Source organism: Schistocerca gregaria, chromosome 11, assembly GCF_023897955.1.
Source record: "Schistocerca gregaria isolate iqSchGreg1 chromosome 11, iqSchGreg1.2, whole genome shotgun sequence".
Classification (NCBI taxonomy): domain Eukaryota; kingdom Metazoa; phylum Arthropoda; class Insecta; order Orthoptera; family Acrididae; genus Schistocerca; species Schistocerca gregaria.
In genome coordinates this window covers 108,456,494-108,474,205 of record NC_064930.1, presented here as the reverse complement: position 1 = coordinate 108,474,205, position 17,712 = coordinate 108,456,494, and the positions used below count along the sequence as shown (strand labels likewise).

Sequence of the window (17,712 nt, the reverse complement as noted above, 5' to 3'; positions counted from 1 at the left end):
AGCACAGGAATTCAAACATAATAAGCTAAGAAGGGGTGAAATAGTTTTCAAGAGAAAAAATTCCATGCTAGCGCTTCACTGGAAAGATACTAGGGATGTGTTTGCCCTTTGTACAAACGTAGAATGACACGTAGTGTTATAAAGACAAAATGCAAGGCTGGGATGGTAGAAAAACTGAACCCTGATCTCATACTTGATTATAATAAAAATAAAACTGGTGTTGATTATGGAGATCAGCTAGTGGCCTCCTATTATTTTCAACGACGAACAATGAAATGGTGGAAAAAGGTATTTTTTCATGTATTTATGATGTGCGTGGTCAATTCTGTACAAGAAACTTCCGCCTGTCTTTCACATACAAACCAGCTTGTTTACTTTTATGGTGAACCTGGGAAAACTAATACGGTACTCGAGAAATCAGGTGAAGTTTTCAATGAAGATGAAAAACAGGGTTCAGCAGCAAACAGGGTACTGCATCGTTTGCTCTGAGGAGCGCGCACGCAGTGCTGGCAGACATATGGGAAGGGAGACCAAGTGGTTGTGTGATATTGCTTGAAAAGTCTTCACGCCAAGAAAAATTTTGTTCAATGAAAAGAGTTTTATAAATTTAATGAAATAGTTTTTACATTTATTTTATAATAATTTCTGATTTATTGCAATTACAATTTTTTTCTGTCTCTGAATCTTCTAATTTTCAAAAATAATGATTCTGGGAATATGTGATACCTTTCAAAAACTTTAAACAAATGTTGAGATATAGAATGAGAATCCAAACATCAGTTAAAAGGTTTTGCTTGTCATCATTATCGTTTGGTCAGGAGCCATGCATAAAAGGTGCAAAAGTGTAAGACTTCTAAGGGATTTCAGCAGTTCCTGTGGCCCAACTGCAAAGTGTTGGAACACATTAGTGAAAGTGCCTCTACCAAAGTTCAAACCACATATTGAAGTACATTAATAGATGTCTGAATAATGTTGATGAGCTAGTATGTGTATGCTTAGTGGTTTTAATGCCCTGATCAGTATTGCCTTTTGATTCTGGTTAAGTTTCTGTTCCTTTCTGCCAGGTGATTTGTTAATTCAATACTTTTTATAGTTGACTCATGTGTTTTACATAATTTTTGCATATTTGTTGCAGGACTGTGATGATTACACCGATCCACTCAGCTTTTCAGAAGAGGTAAGATAGATAATATCTAATGAAGTTATGTTGCTACTTATAAAATACTGAAATGACACTGGGCTATCATTTGGGAGGATGACGACTCAAAACGTTGTCCGGCCATCCCAATTTAGGTTTCCTGTGATTTCCCTAAGTCGCTCGAGGCAAATGAAAGGGTTAATCTGAGCTACTTGTACAATACTGAAATGGCACTGGACTCTCATTTGGGAGGACAATGGTTCAAACGCACGTCCAGCTGTCCCGATGTAGGTTTTCCATGATTTCCCTAAATCACTCGGTTTAAATGTCAGGATGGTTCCTTTGAAAGGGCACAGCCTTTTTCTTTCTCCAGCCTTCCCTAATCCAAGGTTGTGCTCCGTCTTTAATGACCTCGATGTCGCCTTGATGTTCGGCACTAATCTCTCGTCTAATATGGAAATGCTCATGGCAGGATACAAACAGTAGATGGAGTAGAGGTAACCAATCGGTCAGTGGCATACTTTTGAGCCCTTGACAAACATATATAAGTAAGACTTAAACAGTTGCTGGAATCTCAGGTTACAATGTTCCTAAAAGATAACCAACAATAGCACATTAAATTGAAGTCCTTTTGTCAAATCCCTCAGCTGTTGAGCTACATGAAACAGACTATTAATCTGGTCAGCTCACAAACTCCCATCAGAGTTGTTACTGATAGTCTAGAATACCTACAATGAAACTGTCATAAGTAAGGTTTGAATTATGGAGTGTGGAAGTGAGCAGTTCTGAAATTCTAAAAGTTGCTCATACCCTGTAAATTCTCAGTTTTGCTGGGAAGTGATGTATTATGTGTTTTATACTCGCTATCAATTTTTGCAATTACAATTCATCAAAATTTTAGGCATGTGGTAAGTTAATTGGGGGGGGGGGGGGGCGGTCTTAATTGTACATCACTTTTTGTGACCACGCAGCCTGAATAACTGTGATTGCATGCCAAATTTCTGTACCATTTGAAGAAGGAAATTCAGAATAACAAGAGGTCAGAAAAATGATTCACCTTTTTTAGTTTATTCAAAAATCATTAGTTAATGTTGATCATACGTCAGTCTAATGCATTTAATTTAGAAGGCCCAACTCTTTCTTTGTAACTAGCAGTTCTTCCAATTAATTTATATAAGTTTGCTGTCATAAATAAATTGCTCATTGTTATAGAATTTGGTGGTAAGCTTCCTCATAATCTTATTTATTACTTCAAGAATGAATTTCCACTCTGCACTGGACTGTGTGCCAATTTAGAACTTCCCGTCAAATGAATAACCGTGTGCCGAACCTGGGCTGAACCTGCCTTTGCCTTTCGTGAACAGTTGCTTTACCGACTGACTGTCGAGCCACAACTCGTGACACACCTTCACTTCCACCAGTACTTCATTTGCTGCCTTCTAAACCTGACACAAGTTGTCGTACACACCTCTCTAGAATGAGAACACTGGAGTGTTTTACTAGGAACAGTCCTTCTGCAGTTGTTGGCAATGTTACCTCAGTAGTAGTGGTGATTCTCGTTGGTGCCAAGCTTCCTGCAGTTATTTGGTTTAGTGACAGGTTTTTAAATGATCACACAACACTACAGTGGTTGGCTTGAAAACTTTTCATATTTGAAGATTTTAGCAGTAAATGATGGTAGGGGACAAGATGCTTGTGTCAAGAAAGTGCACAGTAAAACTTCAATAAATTTTCAGAAGATATTTGAATTAAGTCCCTGGAGATCATATTTGTGCCACGAACACAAGTTGCGTTACTACTGCTGTCGGCCATGCATTTAGCAGTTACCGCTATTTACTTGCATAATCCTGATATAGTTTTGAATAGTGAGAACCTGAAATTGGAGGTAGTATTGCCACCTCTCGGTTTATAGTTCAATTATTAACTGGTATGAATACAGCACGCCTCTTACAATGTTTCTCATTGATTGGCCATTATCACTGTTTACAGCCAAGATTTTCATTTATTGACACCAATAATATTGCAATTATCAGCTTGTAATCAATAACTTAGGCAGGTCATATATCGCACTGACTCCGTAGTCGAATGGTTAGCATTGCTTCCTTTGGTACAGAAGGACCTAGATTTGATTCCCAGAATGCCTTTCACCAACCCTCATAATGACTTAGTCATCCACTTACAGCAGACCTGCAGTTTGACATGGAACTCTGACCTTTTGTACATTTTAGGGTTTTTCAGATTAACAAATCATTGACAAAGGTGAAATAAGTTACGATTGACCAATAAAAATCTTTGACTGGCAGTTGAATGTGAGACATTCAAATGTGTCATCTGACACCTACTGAGGCATTGACCTGGGATGGTGAACTTAATAATTATTTTTGAACTATTTCAGAATCTAGTAGACTATAAAACTGAGAGTGTAGTTATAACCATTGTGTAATATATTGTGTTATATTTGAATGTATGTGTGCCTGTATGCAGGATGATGAAGAGCCCCAACAACAAACTTTCAGAGGTTGTTCAGGTACCTTCTGAGTGTTTTGATATTAGGGACCCACAGTCTCTGGCAGCTCATTACGGACTTATTGCATTTAGTTCGGTTTTGTGTCTCAGTTAGTGTTGTATCTGCATTCCACTGAAAATAGTGCACAACAGTGTAAATATCAATGTTGCATGCTGTGAGATTGGTTTCCATTTGCCAATGTTACTTACTGTTAACAGCATTGCCCTGAAGTTTGCATTCAGTGCTGATCGGTTCTGTCTAGGGTTTAGTTTTCCGACTGTGTAAATTGTGGATTGACAGTGTTAAAGCAGTACTGTGAGTGTGTTTATGGGGAAGGCACAGTGATGCTGTGCCGGGCTGTTCCTGCAGCAGCGGCAGCCACACATTATTGCAATGAGGTGTTTAGTCTGAGGGTCGTCGCATATTGCCGGCTTCTTCACTCGCATCCCAATCTCCATCGTTCACGGTCAATCCAGTCTCCTTCATTAAGACCTCTCGCCACCATTGTTTCATTGATGTCGTCTTTCCAGAATCTTACAGGACTACCGTACTTTCTTCTTTGATGTGGAGTCCATTGCCATACATGTTTTGGCCGTCTTGTGTCTGGCATACACTGTAAGTGACTTACCAGAGTAGGCGCTTCCTTTCTATGTAATCTAGGATTGTGCTTTCGACATTCGTAACCTCTCTGATCCTATCATTTCTAATACGATCAAGCCTGGAATGCCCACAGCTCTGTCTTCAGAAATCCATCTCGACATTTAGCAGGCGATGCTTCTGCCTCTGAGTTAGTTCCCACAACTCTGCACCATATGTTGCGATGATTTCAATAATTGTATGGTAGATGGTACGTTTTGTTCTGAGCATTCTGTTTTTGTTCCAGAGAATACCATTTTGTTGTTTTATGGCTCACTTGTCCTGGCCAATTTTATTGTTTATATCATCCCTACTTCTACCATTGGACAACAGTGTCACTCTAGATACTTAAAATTATGACACCCTTTAACAGTAACAGCACCGAGTTGTAAGTCATTAAAAGCATTTTCTTCCACTTTCAGATTTTCTGTTTTAGATATGTTTATAATATCATATTATTCTTTTAATTTGTGGAGCATATAATTTGCATCTTCCTTATCTTCAGCTACTAACACTTGGACATCAGCAAAAAATAAAGTGAACAAGATCTCTTCGTCACTGAGAACCCACCAGACATTGAAATAAGTAATGATGATAATAAGTAATGATAATATATCACCAATAACCCCAAAGGAAGTCCAAAATGCAATTAATACCACCAAAAAACTGAAAGTCGCCAGGTTCGGGATTAATTTATATAGAACTGGTTGAAGCGGCTCTGTCAAAACTCCTTGAGATTTTGGCAGTGATTTTTCACAAATCCCTTAGAGGTGATGAAGCCCCAAAGGACTGAAAAAAGGCAGTAATTACATCAGTATCTAAGAAGGGCAACAGGAGAACTTGTGCAGACTATTGTGGTATTAGTGTGATGCCATACACAGTGAGAGTATACGGCCATATACTAAAAAAAGAGGATAGAAAAAGAAATAACTGAATCTGAAAAACTAAATGGATTCAGATCCGGTCGCTCCTGTACTGATGGAGTATTCACCCGCAGAAACCTAGTGGAGAGAAAGACAGCAAGGGGCTTTATGACCCAGCTTGACTTTGTACACCTCCAGAAAGTTTGTGACACAGTTCCACAGAACAATCTACAGACAAGTCTAATTTATAACAGCATGTCACTGAGCTGTGTGAAAGCAGTCAGACTCTTCTAATGAGGCTGTACAGCAATGGTTAAAGTGAGAAATTGACTATCTCAAGAGTTTGAGGTGACAAAGGGAGTACGCCAGGGATGCACCCTCGCTCCTACTCTCTTTAAGATCTACCTAGAGGAGGCATTAAAACCCTGGAAAAGGAGATGTGGAGGAATATTGCAGAATTACTGTATAATGGTCCATTTGCTTTCGTAGGTCCCATATACCAAAATACTCTGAAGGTATTCCTGAACAACCTCTCAAGGCTTTTTGGTGGAATTCTGGTTCACCCTTTACACACTGAGATGAAAAAAGTTATGGGGTAGCCATATGTACGAATACGAATGGTGGTAGTATCGTATCCACGAGGTATAAAAGGGTGGAGCTGTCATTTGCGCTACGGTGATTCACGTGAAAAGATTTCTGACGTGATTACGGCCCCACTGGGAATTAACAGACTCTGAATGAAGAATGACAGTTGGAGCTAGACGAGTGGCACATTTCGGAAATCCTTTGGAAATTGAATGTTACAAGATCCACATTGTTGAGAGTGTGCCAAATTTCAGGCGCTACCTCTCACAGTGGACAATGCAGTGGCCGACGGCATTCACTAGAGAGTAAGTGCTTTTGCGTAGAGGTTGTCAGTGCTAACAGACAAGTAATACTGCTTGAAATCAGTGTGGAATGTATGACAAACATGCCATCAGTACATTGTGGTGAAAGTTGCCGTTAATGAGCTGTGGCGGCAGACAGCCAACAAGAGTGCTTTTGCTAACGACATTCGGTTGGATGCTAGATGACTGGAAAACCGTGGCCTGACGAGGTGAGTCCCGATTTTAGTTGGTAAGAGCTGATGGTAGAGTTGGTGTGGGGTGCAGACTTCACGAACCCACTGTCGACAAGGCACTTTCCGAGCTGGTAGTGGCTCCGTAATGGTGTGGGCTGTGTTTACATATGAAGGACTGGGTCCTGTGGTCCGACTGAACCGATCTATGGCTCGAAATATTTATATTTGGGTACTTGGAGACCATTTAAAGCCATTCGAGGACTTCACCTTCTCAAACGACAATCGAATTTTTAGGGATGACAGTGTGTTCGTAATAGGTTTTAAGAACGTTCTGGATAGTTCGAGCGAACGATTCGGCCACCCATGCTGCCGGATACGAATCTCGTAGGATTTAATCGAGAGATCAGTTCGTGCATAAAGTTCTGCACTGGCAACATTTTCACAATTCTGGATGGCTGTAGAGGCGAAATGGTTCAATATTTCTGCCGGGGACTTCCCGCAACTTGTTGAGTCCGTGCCACATTCAGTTGCTGCATTGTGCTGGGCAAAAGGAAGTCCGACATGGTATTGGGAGGTAGCCCGTGACTTTAGTCATCTCAGTATAATGTTTCAGTGCTTTTGATGTAGATCTTTGCCACTTATGGTCAACACAGTTTTTCATTCTGTTGCATATTGTTTTTGTATCAAAAGTATTAATTCAGTAGAACACTTGTAATTAACAGCGTTATTAATCAAGAAATAAAAACTCTTGCATTATAAGCTGTTAAACTTGATTAGTCTGTCCAATGATAATACCGAGCGAAAAGCTAACGGTGGTCTGCCTTCAGTTCGAAAATTAACTCGAGGTTTGTGCTAGTCTTAAATTCTATATTTTCATCTGGAGGCCAAATAAGCACTCATATTGCCAGTTTCTCGGTGCCCCCTTCTCTCTCTCTCTCTCTCTCTCTCTCTCTGGCAAACTTGAATTTGTAATTAGTTTCACCGTTCAACTTTTCGGCTAATTATTATATAATCCCATTTCTGAATTCTTGCAGACCTGCTGGTAGTAGCGACTGTAGCACGGCAGACAGATTGAGCTAGGCAGAAAAGACAGGTATGTATTTACAACTATTTATGGTGTTTTAATGAGTCAAACTCAATCCAGTAAGTTTTCATCCAACAAGTTGTACACCACATCAGAAGTAGTGACCAGTTAATGAAAAATAATGAGATTTTCATTCTGCAGTGGAGTGTGTGCTGATATGACAGTTAATGACAGATTAAAACTGTGTGCCAGACAGAGACTCGAACTCGGGACTTTTTGCTTTCGCGGGCAAGTGGTCTACTATCTGAGCTACCCGAGCACGACTCACGACCCGTCCTCACAATTTTACTTCTGCTAGTACCTCGTCTCCTACCTTCCAAACTTCACAGAAGCTCTTCTGCCAACCTTGCAGAACTAGCACTCCTGGAAGAATATCGGCTCACACTCCGCTGCAGAGTGAAAATTTCATTCTGGAAACATCCCCCAGGCTGTGGCTAAGCCATGTCTCGCCAATATCCTTTCTTCCAGAGGTGCTAGTCTTGCAAGGTTAGCAGGAGAGCTTCTGTAAAGTTTGGAAGGTAGGAGACAAGGTACTGGCAGAAGGAAAGCTGTAAGGACGGGGCGTGAGTCGTGCTTGGGTAGCTCAGTCGGTAGAGCACTTGCCTGCGAAAGGCAAAGGTCCTGAGTTCGAGTCCCACTCCGGCACACAGTTTTAATCTGTCAGGAAGTTTCAGTTAATGAAATAGTTCCCAGACACAGTATTTCAGTGAGCTGACCACATTTTCGTCATGAAGCGCGCTGGTGAACTGATTGCCTACAAACGGCTCCTGCGGTGATACAGTATGTCGAGTCGCTCACTAGCTCCTAGGTAATCAGGTCACCACGCCACTTGGTGAGGGAAATGTGGCTGCTCTTCAAAATATTGTGCCTGTGAAACACTGACATCCTTCAGTCCACCTGTGAACTTTAATCATGAGTTATGTCAGGAGGAATCAAAGAATTACGTGAGTAACGAGTTGTCGTTGTCTTCAGTCTGAAGGCTGGTTTGATACAGCGCTCCCCCCTACTCTGTCCTCTTCATGTCAGCATAACAGTGTACATCCACTTGATCCCTCCCTCACTCACTCACCCACCATCCTAACCTAACCTAAACGACTCGCTCACTCACCCATCCACCCATTCTTCCACTCCATTACGAAACTGACGGTTTCTAGATAACTCCCAATGTGTCCTTTCAACTAACCCCATTATTGGTCAGCCTCTGCTGTAAATATCTTCATCCCCATCCCAATTCTGTTCAATACCTCTTCATAATTACTTGATCTACCAATGTAGTCTTTAGTCTTCAATATTCTTCTGTAGCACCATAGTTCTTAGTCTGACCTGCCTATTGCCTACAAATCATTTCCATAAAAGACAGCACTCCATGCAAATACCTCCAGAAAATGCTTAAATTTATGTTCGGTGTTAATAAACTTCTTGTTTGGATTATATTGCTAAGTTATCCACAATGCGCTTACTTTAATTTGTTTTCTGAGAAACTTGGGTTCCCGACATAGTCAAGTATCCACATACTTGAATGAATACTATCACATTTGTGGAATAATGAAATAAAAAGAAATATGGCTGACACAGAGGAATGTTACGGCTAGTTTATTGTTCCTCTTCCTGAGCTGATATTTGGCATGATAAATTTTTGATTGGTATACATACCGAACCGCCGTCACTGCACTGCAAATCTGGATGTAGTGGATTATACTGGGAATATTAAATACTGGCATGAAATAATGCAGTTGAATGTAAAAAGTTTTCACATTACAGGTTATCCCTGAAAACCAGCCCTGAGGTGAAGTGGGTTTGACACAGTTTTACAGGCCTGTAGCTAGTGCCGTCCCCTTCGTTTCACAAACAGTGAGGCAGCTGTGTCGAACTGAGTTTGGGGCTTATACACTGGGAATAAAATAAAATTTTTTGGGCGAATATTGTATTTCATTATACAGTGTGTGTTTATGATACTGGAAAAACACACTTTAGAACACAGTATTATGGCAATGAGGTGCCATATTCAGACACAGTTTAATGCTACAAAAGGACTCGACATCAAAACAACTCTCAAGCTTTCGATAAATTCGAATGGACGGGCAGCGGTGATCTACTTAGTGAGGTTGGCCGCAGGACAACTGCAGTTACTGCAGAAAATGTTGTCACTGTTTCTGGATAATTAGCAACATTCAAGGAAATTCATACAAAGAATTGCAGCAGAGACTGGATTGAAATGCTTCAGCACAAATACAGTTTGGGGAAACAGTCTAAATGCTTCCGTTCAAAATCCAGTCACCAGGTTGTGCTCACACCTGCTGTGTGGCAAACAGCTGCTTTTGCAATCCAGGTTCTCATAATAAATGGTAATGAGGATCTGAAGTTGGCTGCATTTGGTTCACAAATGAAGCACACTTCCAAATGAATGGATTTGTGAACAAGAAAATCTGGTAGTTTTGGGATTTTGAAAATCCACATTTGTGTCAAACAAAACAACTTCGTTCTTCCAAAGTTGTTGTTTGGGCTTCGATATGCGACAGATCCATTTTGCATACCAGATTTGCTGTGAAAGGACCGGCGAATGTTGCACAGCAATTTTGGAACAGTTCGCCACCACAGCACGTGTTTAGAGATTGAGTGGGCACCGAGTGTGAGATGGGGCCTGACCGCATCACACAGAACAGACGTTCGCTTATTTGCCAAATATTTCGGGAATAGTCATTGCGTCGGGCTATCCTAAATTGAACGGTGCGAGCACAGATGGGTCTCCGTATTCGTCCAGTCTGACACTTTGTGGTTCAGTTTTGTTCAGCAAAGTCAAAGACCACGTCTGTCGAAAGTATTCCAGCGAGCTGGACAAGGTTCAGTCATTCGTATTGCAGTTAAATTCATTTCTGTTCACACTACAAGGTATGATGCCAAATTTCGTTGGACCACATAACTACTGCAGGCAGTGGACGTGTTGAAAAGATTGATGTGAGTGCAAGGAGTGCTGGCCAAGGACAAGTTTGCTTTTTCTAGTGATATGAGCTTTACACTGTCCAGAACCATGGCTTAATAGTTTCATTCATGCACAGCCAACTTTGCATAATAAACTTGGCAAATGTCACTAGTTCTTTTGATGTCAACAAACTGAACTCCACTGCTTTGTATTCATGATGTTGTGCAGCCTCTATGAAGTATGTACACACACACACACACACACACACACACACACACACACACACACACTCTTACAAGGGGCGTTTGACAAGTCCATTGAAAAATAAAAACTGGAGGGTAAACCTTTTTTATTTTTCGACAGTCTCCTTTTAGACTTAAGCAGTTTGTCCAACACTGTTCTAATTTGTTGATCCCTTCAGAATAATAGCGCTATTAGCTGCTGCAATCACCTCCTCATTTGAATAAAATCTTTGTCCCACCAGCCATTTCTTCAAATTGGGAAACAAATAGTAGTCCAAGGGAACCAAGTCTGGAGAATAGGGGGCTCTGAAACGAGTTGGAATCCTATTTCGATTAATTTTGCGACCACAACTGCCGAGGTGTGTGCTGGTGCATTGTCGTGATGGAAAAGGACTTTTTTGCGGTCCAGTCACCAGCGTTTTTCTCGCAGCTCGGTTTTCAAACGGTACAGTAACAATTAATAATATGCACCTGTAATAGTTTTACCCTTTTCCAAATAGTTGATGAGGATTATCCCTCGTGAATCCCAAAACAGTCACCATAACCTTTCCGGCGGAAGGAGTGGTATTTGCCTTTTTTGGTGCAGATTCTCCCTTGGTAACCCATTGTTTAGATTGTTGTTTGGCCTCAGGAATATAGTAATGTATCCACGTTTCATCCACAGTGACGAAACGATGCTTAAAGTCCTGCGGATTCTTCCAGAACAGCTGCAAGCCATCCTTGCAACACTTCACACGATTCCGGTTTTGGTCAAGTGTGAGCAACCGCAGAACCCATCTTGCGGATAGCTTTCTTGTGTCCAAATGTTTATGCAAAATATTATGTACCCGCTCATTCGAGATTCCCACAGCACTAGCAATCTCATGCACCTTAACTCTTCTGTCATCCATCACCATATCACGGATTTTATCAATGATTTCTGGAGTCATAACCTCCACAGGGCGTCAGGAAAGTTTCGAATCACTTGTGCCCATATGGCCACTCCGAAAATTTTGAAACCACTTGTAAACTGTTCTAATCTAAGGTGCAGAGTCACCGTAATGTTTATCTAGCTTCTCTTTAGTCTCTTGAGGTGTTTTGCCTTTCAGAAAGTAATGTTTAATCAGCACATGAAATTCTTCTTCATCCATTTTTTTGACAATAACTTGACTTCCTTGATTCACACGAATGCCAAACATAAAGAAATAGACCAATATGGCTGAAACTCGGTGTGCGTCCTTTCCAAAGATGCTACTAACTAGACTTGACCTCGATATGTGCCAGTGGTGCCATCTCTCGGACTTTGCCCGGACTTTTCAAACGCCCCTCGTACTTATCTACATACGTGGTATGATATATGAGGCAATGTGTAATATATGTATGTGTCATACGTAATACAGTTAGGGCGTGCTGCAAACAAGCTAAAAAATAATGTCGATGAGATGGATGATTTAAGATAGAAATTATTAATGTAGTAGATTTTTGGACAACATGGTTATGGAGAGAAGCAGCAATTAGTGTGATTAATCAGTAATTCAAAAGCCCTCTGAATCGCATTTATTATCGTTAAAATACCGCCAACCGGTTTCAACCTGACGTAGGGGTCATCTTCTGCGCATTTACACCACTGGTCGACTTCTGGTGGTGTCTCTCCTGTCTACATAACAGCAGGAAACTAATAGTTAATGTAATAGCTTTTGGCAGTTTTAAGAAATGAAGTATGAATTAATTAATATAAAACCTGTTGTTTTCTATTTGCTTAAGTACAGGGTGGTTACAATTAAACTTTCGCTACTCGAACAAGTGCAGTCGGAAAACTGTTTCCCATTTGGATACCCAACTTTATAGCAATGGGAGACTGTGCACTGCAAGATTTGTGTTTTCAGCAGTGTTGGTGACACGAGTTACTGCTAGGTGCTGGTACCGATATGGCAACGTAGGGTTGAATCGTGAGAATGAGTGTACGAGGTGTGTTTTTTAAGTAAGATCTGTTTGAACATAAGTACACAATGAAGGGTTGTTTAAAAAAAAATGTAAATTTATTTTCAGAAATTATGTACTTCACTCTATTTTTTGACACCGTTGCTAAGTTTGTTGAAATATGTATCATACCTCTCAACCAATTTTAAAATACCCTTTTCATAAAAAAATGACGCCTGCTCCTATAACCGAGAGCCAACTGCCGTTTTCACATTGTTGTCATTGTAACGGTTGCCACTGAGGTGTCGTTTGAGGTGGCGGAACAGATGGTAATCGCTCGATGCGAGATCGGGACTGTAGGGTGGGTGGTCTAAAACATCCCACACACGACTGTCAAATAACTTGCAGGTGTGACCTGCAGTGTGAGGTCTTGCATTGTCACAGAGGAGGACAATTCCCTTTGTTAACGTGCCACATCTTTTGCTTTGAATTGCTCTGCATAGCTTTCTCAGGGTTTGGCAATATGCTTCTGCATTGATAGTGGTTCCTCTTTGCATAAAGTCGAACAACAAAACACCGTACCTATCCCAAAACACCGATGCCACAATTTTGCACTGGGACCAGGTCTGTTTGGCCTTCACCTTTACAGGTGTGTGTGTGTGTGTGTGTGTGTGTGTGTGTGTGTGTGTGTGTGCAACATGCAAAACCCATGTTTTGTCTCCAGTTATGATCTAACTCTACAAGCCGTCACCTTCATCGTGATAATGAGTTAAGAACTTCATCGCACACTCAAATCTTCAGTTTTTGTGGTCCTCTGTTAGGATTTTAGGGATCCAATGGGAGCACAGTTTCCTAAACCTTAGATGTTTAGACTCAATGTTGTAAAGCACTGATTTCGACACATCAGGAAATTCGTTTGAGAGATTCATTATTGTGAAGCACCTGTTCTCACGAATCTTCGCTTCAATTGAGGCAACCAAATTGTCTGTAATCAAAGAAGGGCATCCGGACCGGTCCTCATCGTGGACGTTGTCACGGCCATCTTTGAATTCTCGTACCCACTTACGCACTTTGCTTTCACTCGTAACAGTATCACTGTACACTTCGCAAATCTGTCAATGAATTTCTGCAGCAGACAGTTTCCTTGCTGACAAAAACCGTATCACCGAGTGAACCTCACTCGTGGCAAGGAGTTGATAGTCTTAAACATTTTGAAAGCACAGAACAGAACCGTACAGGTTAAATACAGAGCTGAAACTGAGCACAGTTGTTCACGAGGCGTGCCAATACATGACACGCGTGCTCGTTGCGGTATGTGGATGAACTAGTAGAATCTACATCAAAATTGACCTTACTTAAAAAAAACCGCCTTGCACATTACAGTTGCAGACAGTCAACACGGACCTGGACCAGGCGGATAGAGCTTTACTCATAAAGCTGTTTTATTACAGCAGTAGTAGTCCCACTGTTCTTCGTGAGTATCGACGCATTAAAGGAATACGGAGAGGTCCTCTTTCCACATTGTGGTGGAAGAACACGATTCAGAAGTCGTATTAAATGACGGTTTGAGAATTGCTCGTGGGAGAGGCTGATGGCCAAATGTGTCAGAAATTGTTGAATAGGTTTTTGTTGCCACAGCTTAAGGTTACTGGATGCAATGTGCAGTCTCCGAGCAGTGCGCGAATCGTTGTGACAGCCGAACTTTCCACGGTCCACCGTTCAAAAAGTGCTGTGGATGATAATTGTGCAACGAACCTCTACGGCGGTTTCAAATTGTCGACCATGTAGGTGGTGGTCACATTGGGCAACGTTTGTGAAATGGAACCTAAATGTGGTATGCAATTAATAAATGATCCCTGTTTAGTTGTTACGTCGTCCACATGTTCTTCCAGATGTTTCCACAGAGTTTCATTGTCCTTCAATTGTAAAAGCTTAATTATAACCACCTTGTACTTTTCTATGGAGAATGATGGGTGGAACACAAACATTTAACAGTGAACAGCTTTGACACTAGCTCTATTTCTAGACAATGTTCACACAGTCAGACATTCTCTGCTACACGTGTGAGTCTCCTGACTGGTTGCTTTTCCCTTATTTTACATTTTGCTCCAGCCAAGAATTTCCACTGTTGTTAAAGAAGAGCCTCTGTAAAGTTTGGAAGGTAGGAGACGAGGGACTGGCAGAAGTAAAGCTGTGAGGACGGGGCGTGAGTCGTGCTCGGGTAACTCAGTTGGTAGAGCACTTGCCCGCGAAAGGCAAAGGTCCCGAGTTCGAGTCTTGGTCTGGCACACAGTTTTAATCTGCCAGGAAGTTTCATATCAGCGCACACTCCGCTGCAGAGTCAAAATCTCATTCTAGGAACTTTTATCTCCTATTCCGATTGTATAATTCAGAGTTAAATTGAATTGTTCCATCAGCAATAGTGAGAACCATTAAGGAGTACAGGTGCTAGGAACTAAATGTAAGAATTCAGAGAGGCGGCTTAAAAAAGCTTCTGAAGATGTATAGTCCGTCCCACTTCTTGTGAAGCAGAAGTAGTAAATCTTTGTTCCAATTTTGGGGAATTATTTTTTTTTGCAGACATTCTATATTGTGTAATACTCTTTTTCCCCTCACTTCAATTTGTTTTCAATCCCACAGGTCAATGCGAGGCCCCGGAGCTACACGAAGACGACGACCCGCAAAGTCCGGGAGCTACGTGAAGGAGACGTTTCGCCACTGACGTGAAGTCGAGTAGCGGTAACAGCTCGGAGAATGACGTGTGCTGTTTCCGAGTGCTGCACCGGAATCTCGTGAGCCGGAAGAGTACGAAACTCGAACGATACGTCGTGAAGAGGGAAGAAGTATTTGTAATGCGTACCGAGCACGTGTCAAAGTGTCCTCGGACCCTAAACTGCCGCCGTCGTAATCGGGCACGTACAGTCTCGCACACCTTTGGGGTGACATGCCGATTGTTATTTGTATTGTGAGAAAGCAAATGTGCAGCTGCTAACAGTGGCATGCTGGGAGCGTGTGGGGCCTCGCCAGCTCGTGCGAGATGTCTGGCGTGGCGTTTAGATTGCCTTACGTCGAATGATTCCCGGTGTATATATTCTACTTAGTTGAGGGAGCTCTTTTGTTTCTATTTTGGGAGAAGACTTTAGAAAAACCTCTGTAAGACTCCACACATGGTGTGTGTAACTGGACATTTGTCGTGATATGTAACTCACAGTCTCATTGGCACAGTAACATTCATTAGAGACCAGTTTTCAATGTTCAGCCTCCAGTTTTGAGTCTGCTGCTGCAGAATGAAAGCCGAGGTTAATGGTGCAACTTGCGATCAATTAAATTGTACTGTGCAAGTAGCACTGTGAATTGCATACTGTACTGTGAACACGTGGCGTTGCCTTGTGCAGCCATGGCAAATATTACCAGACTGTTGGTTGCAACAAGTTAAGTGATGTCATAGAAATCTTCACATAGAAAAGGGGCATCATACTTGTGTGTATTGTGTGTCTGATAATATCGCAGTATGAGAAGTGTGTAAGCTTCTGAGGACTGTAAGTACCGACCATGAAGCATGTACTATAGCATTGTTACTCTTTGTTTTAAATATTTTATATATGTGTATATACATATTTTTAGGTGGTCTTTTTAATATATAATTCTGTTTTTTTGGCAATTTGGTATCGAGCTTTGGAGGAATACGGAGAGAACAGATCGTGTGCTCTGCGCAACTTTTTTGGGCATATTCCAGTATTCTTGTTCCTCTAAATTTTTTACCTTTATAGCTCCCTCTAGTACTATAGAAGTTATTCACTGTTGCCTTTACGTGCCCTATTCAAAGATGAAGTTTTGCCAGTGTTAAGAACTGAATTTCTGAAGCTAATAACCATACAATGGATATAAAATTCACACCTCTTTCATTACCATGTTTCTGTCATTAATGCACCTTTGTTTTTCAAGATCTAGTTTGGTGTTACATGCTATGCATACCTCTCTCTCTCTCTCTCTCTCTCTCTCTCTCTCTCTCTCTCTCTCTCTCTGTGTGTGTGTGTGTGTGTGTGTGTGTGTGTGTGTGTGTGTGTGTGTGTGTGTGTTCGTTCGTTCGTTCGTTCGTTCGTTCATTATGGTGTAGTATTCTGAGGTCCTTGTTGACACTTGGCACGACTTTGGTAGCTCCATGAAGCACCTGCTGTCAACTACGAAATACAAAGCAAATGTTTCAACATTTCTAGGATATCATTTATTTACAAATGATCTCTTGGTCTCATTCAATTACAATTAAAAGTATAATAAAATTAGTTGTGCACACCTTTGTTCATTTATGGGCAATGAGGGCAGAAATTTTTGCACCACTAAGGTTCATGAGGAAATTCACAGATTTAATTCAGCTGAATTCTGCATCATATCCCTTCTTTTCATTACGTTGCACATATTTTTTTCCTCTGATTCTACAGATAACATCACCTCTCTATCAGTAGACCTAATTTCCAGAAACTTTCTCTTGTTTTTAGTTTTCCAGCTGTCTCTGTCCAGCAATAATTCTGAAACTCACTCTACTTGCTCTTAGGTATCTATGTATTACTAGCAATAGTACCCAATTGCGTGAAATAATAAGTGTTGAGTTGTAAAAACTTGAAAACTTATGTAGTGCAAATTTTCCTTACTGCTATCCTTGTATGAGTCTGGGTAAACTTGTTACTGTTTGTATTCCCGACTTTCTTAGTGTGTTTCACTTTCAACTTGTCTAAAATCATCTTTGATTTCATTGGCACAAGATGTTGTATCCAGTGATCACACTCCCATTTTCAAACTGGTTATGTGTCTGGGAAGGTGATATGCCATTTCTGCTACACCCGGGCAGTATGGAGATGGTCATCCAGAGTAAAGACCATTTAGTTATACAAAATGAAAAACAAAACATTTACTGGAAAACTACAGAACTAACGGCTAGTTGCAAGACCCACATTATAGGCTGCACGAGTAAGTTCGCCATTTGAATTGATTGAGCAGTTCATCAGTTGCAGCAGCAATGTGAGGGAAGGCACTGTTGTGAAGAAGCTCAATTCCTCTAGAAGGCATTCCTCACTTCCCCCTTTGGATGGTTCTCCATCATTTTATTAGTCTCACAATAACTATTTGCATTAGTCACAAAGCCTTGTGACAAGAAAGGCACCAAAAGAACGCCTTTACAGCCCCAAAAGACGGTTGTCGTGACCTTTCGTGGTGAGTGTGTCAGTCTGAATTTTCTCAGATTTTGCTCACGAGGGATGATGTCTCTAGAGTGATCTGCATTTGTTCCCCTCGGTGATGTGACACGTCTAGGTCTCATTGCCAATCATGGCTTAACCTAGAAATGTACCTCCTTCTGTGTGACATCAA

The 17,712-nt window shown here is 41.2% G+C and overlaps 1 protein-coding gene across 1 annotated transcript in view; it reads left to right on the top strand.

Annotated features, from left to right (window-relative positions):
- LOC126295370 (uncharacterized) overlaps window positions 1–16,253 on the top strand; it is a 154,496-nt gene extending 138,243 nt beyond the window's left edge. Inside the window, exons 10-12 of the mRNA XM_049987851.1 lie at window positions 1,136–1,177; window positions 7,238–7,296; window positions 14,989–16,253. Coding sequence (XP_049843808.1) covers window positions 1,136–1,177; window positions 7,238–7,249 — 54 coding nt within the window. The 3' untranslated portion in view covers window positions 7,250–7,296; window positions 14,989–16,253. The remainder of the gene's footprint in view (window positions 1–1,135; window positions 1,178–7,237; window positions 7,297–14,988) is intronic.
- Window positions 16,254–17,712: the final 1,459 nt, after the last annotated feature.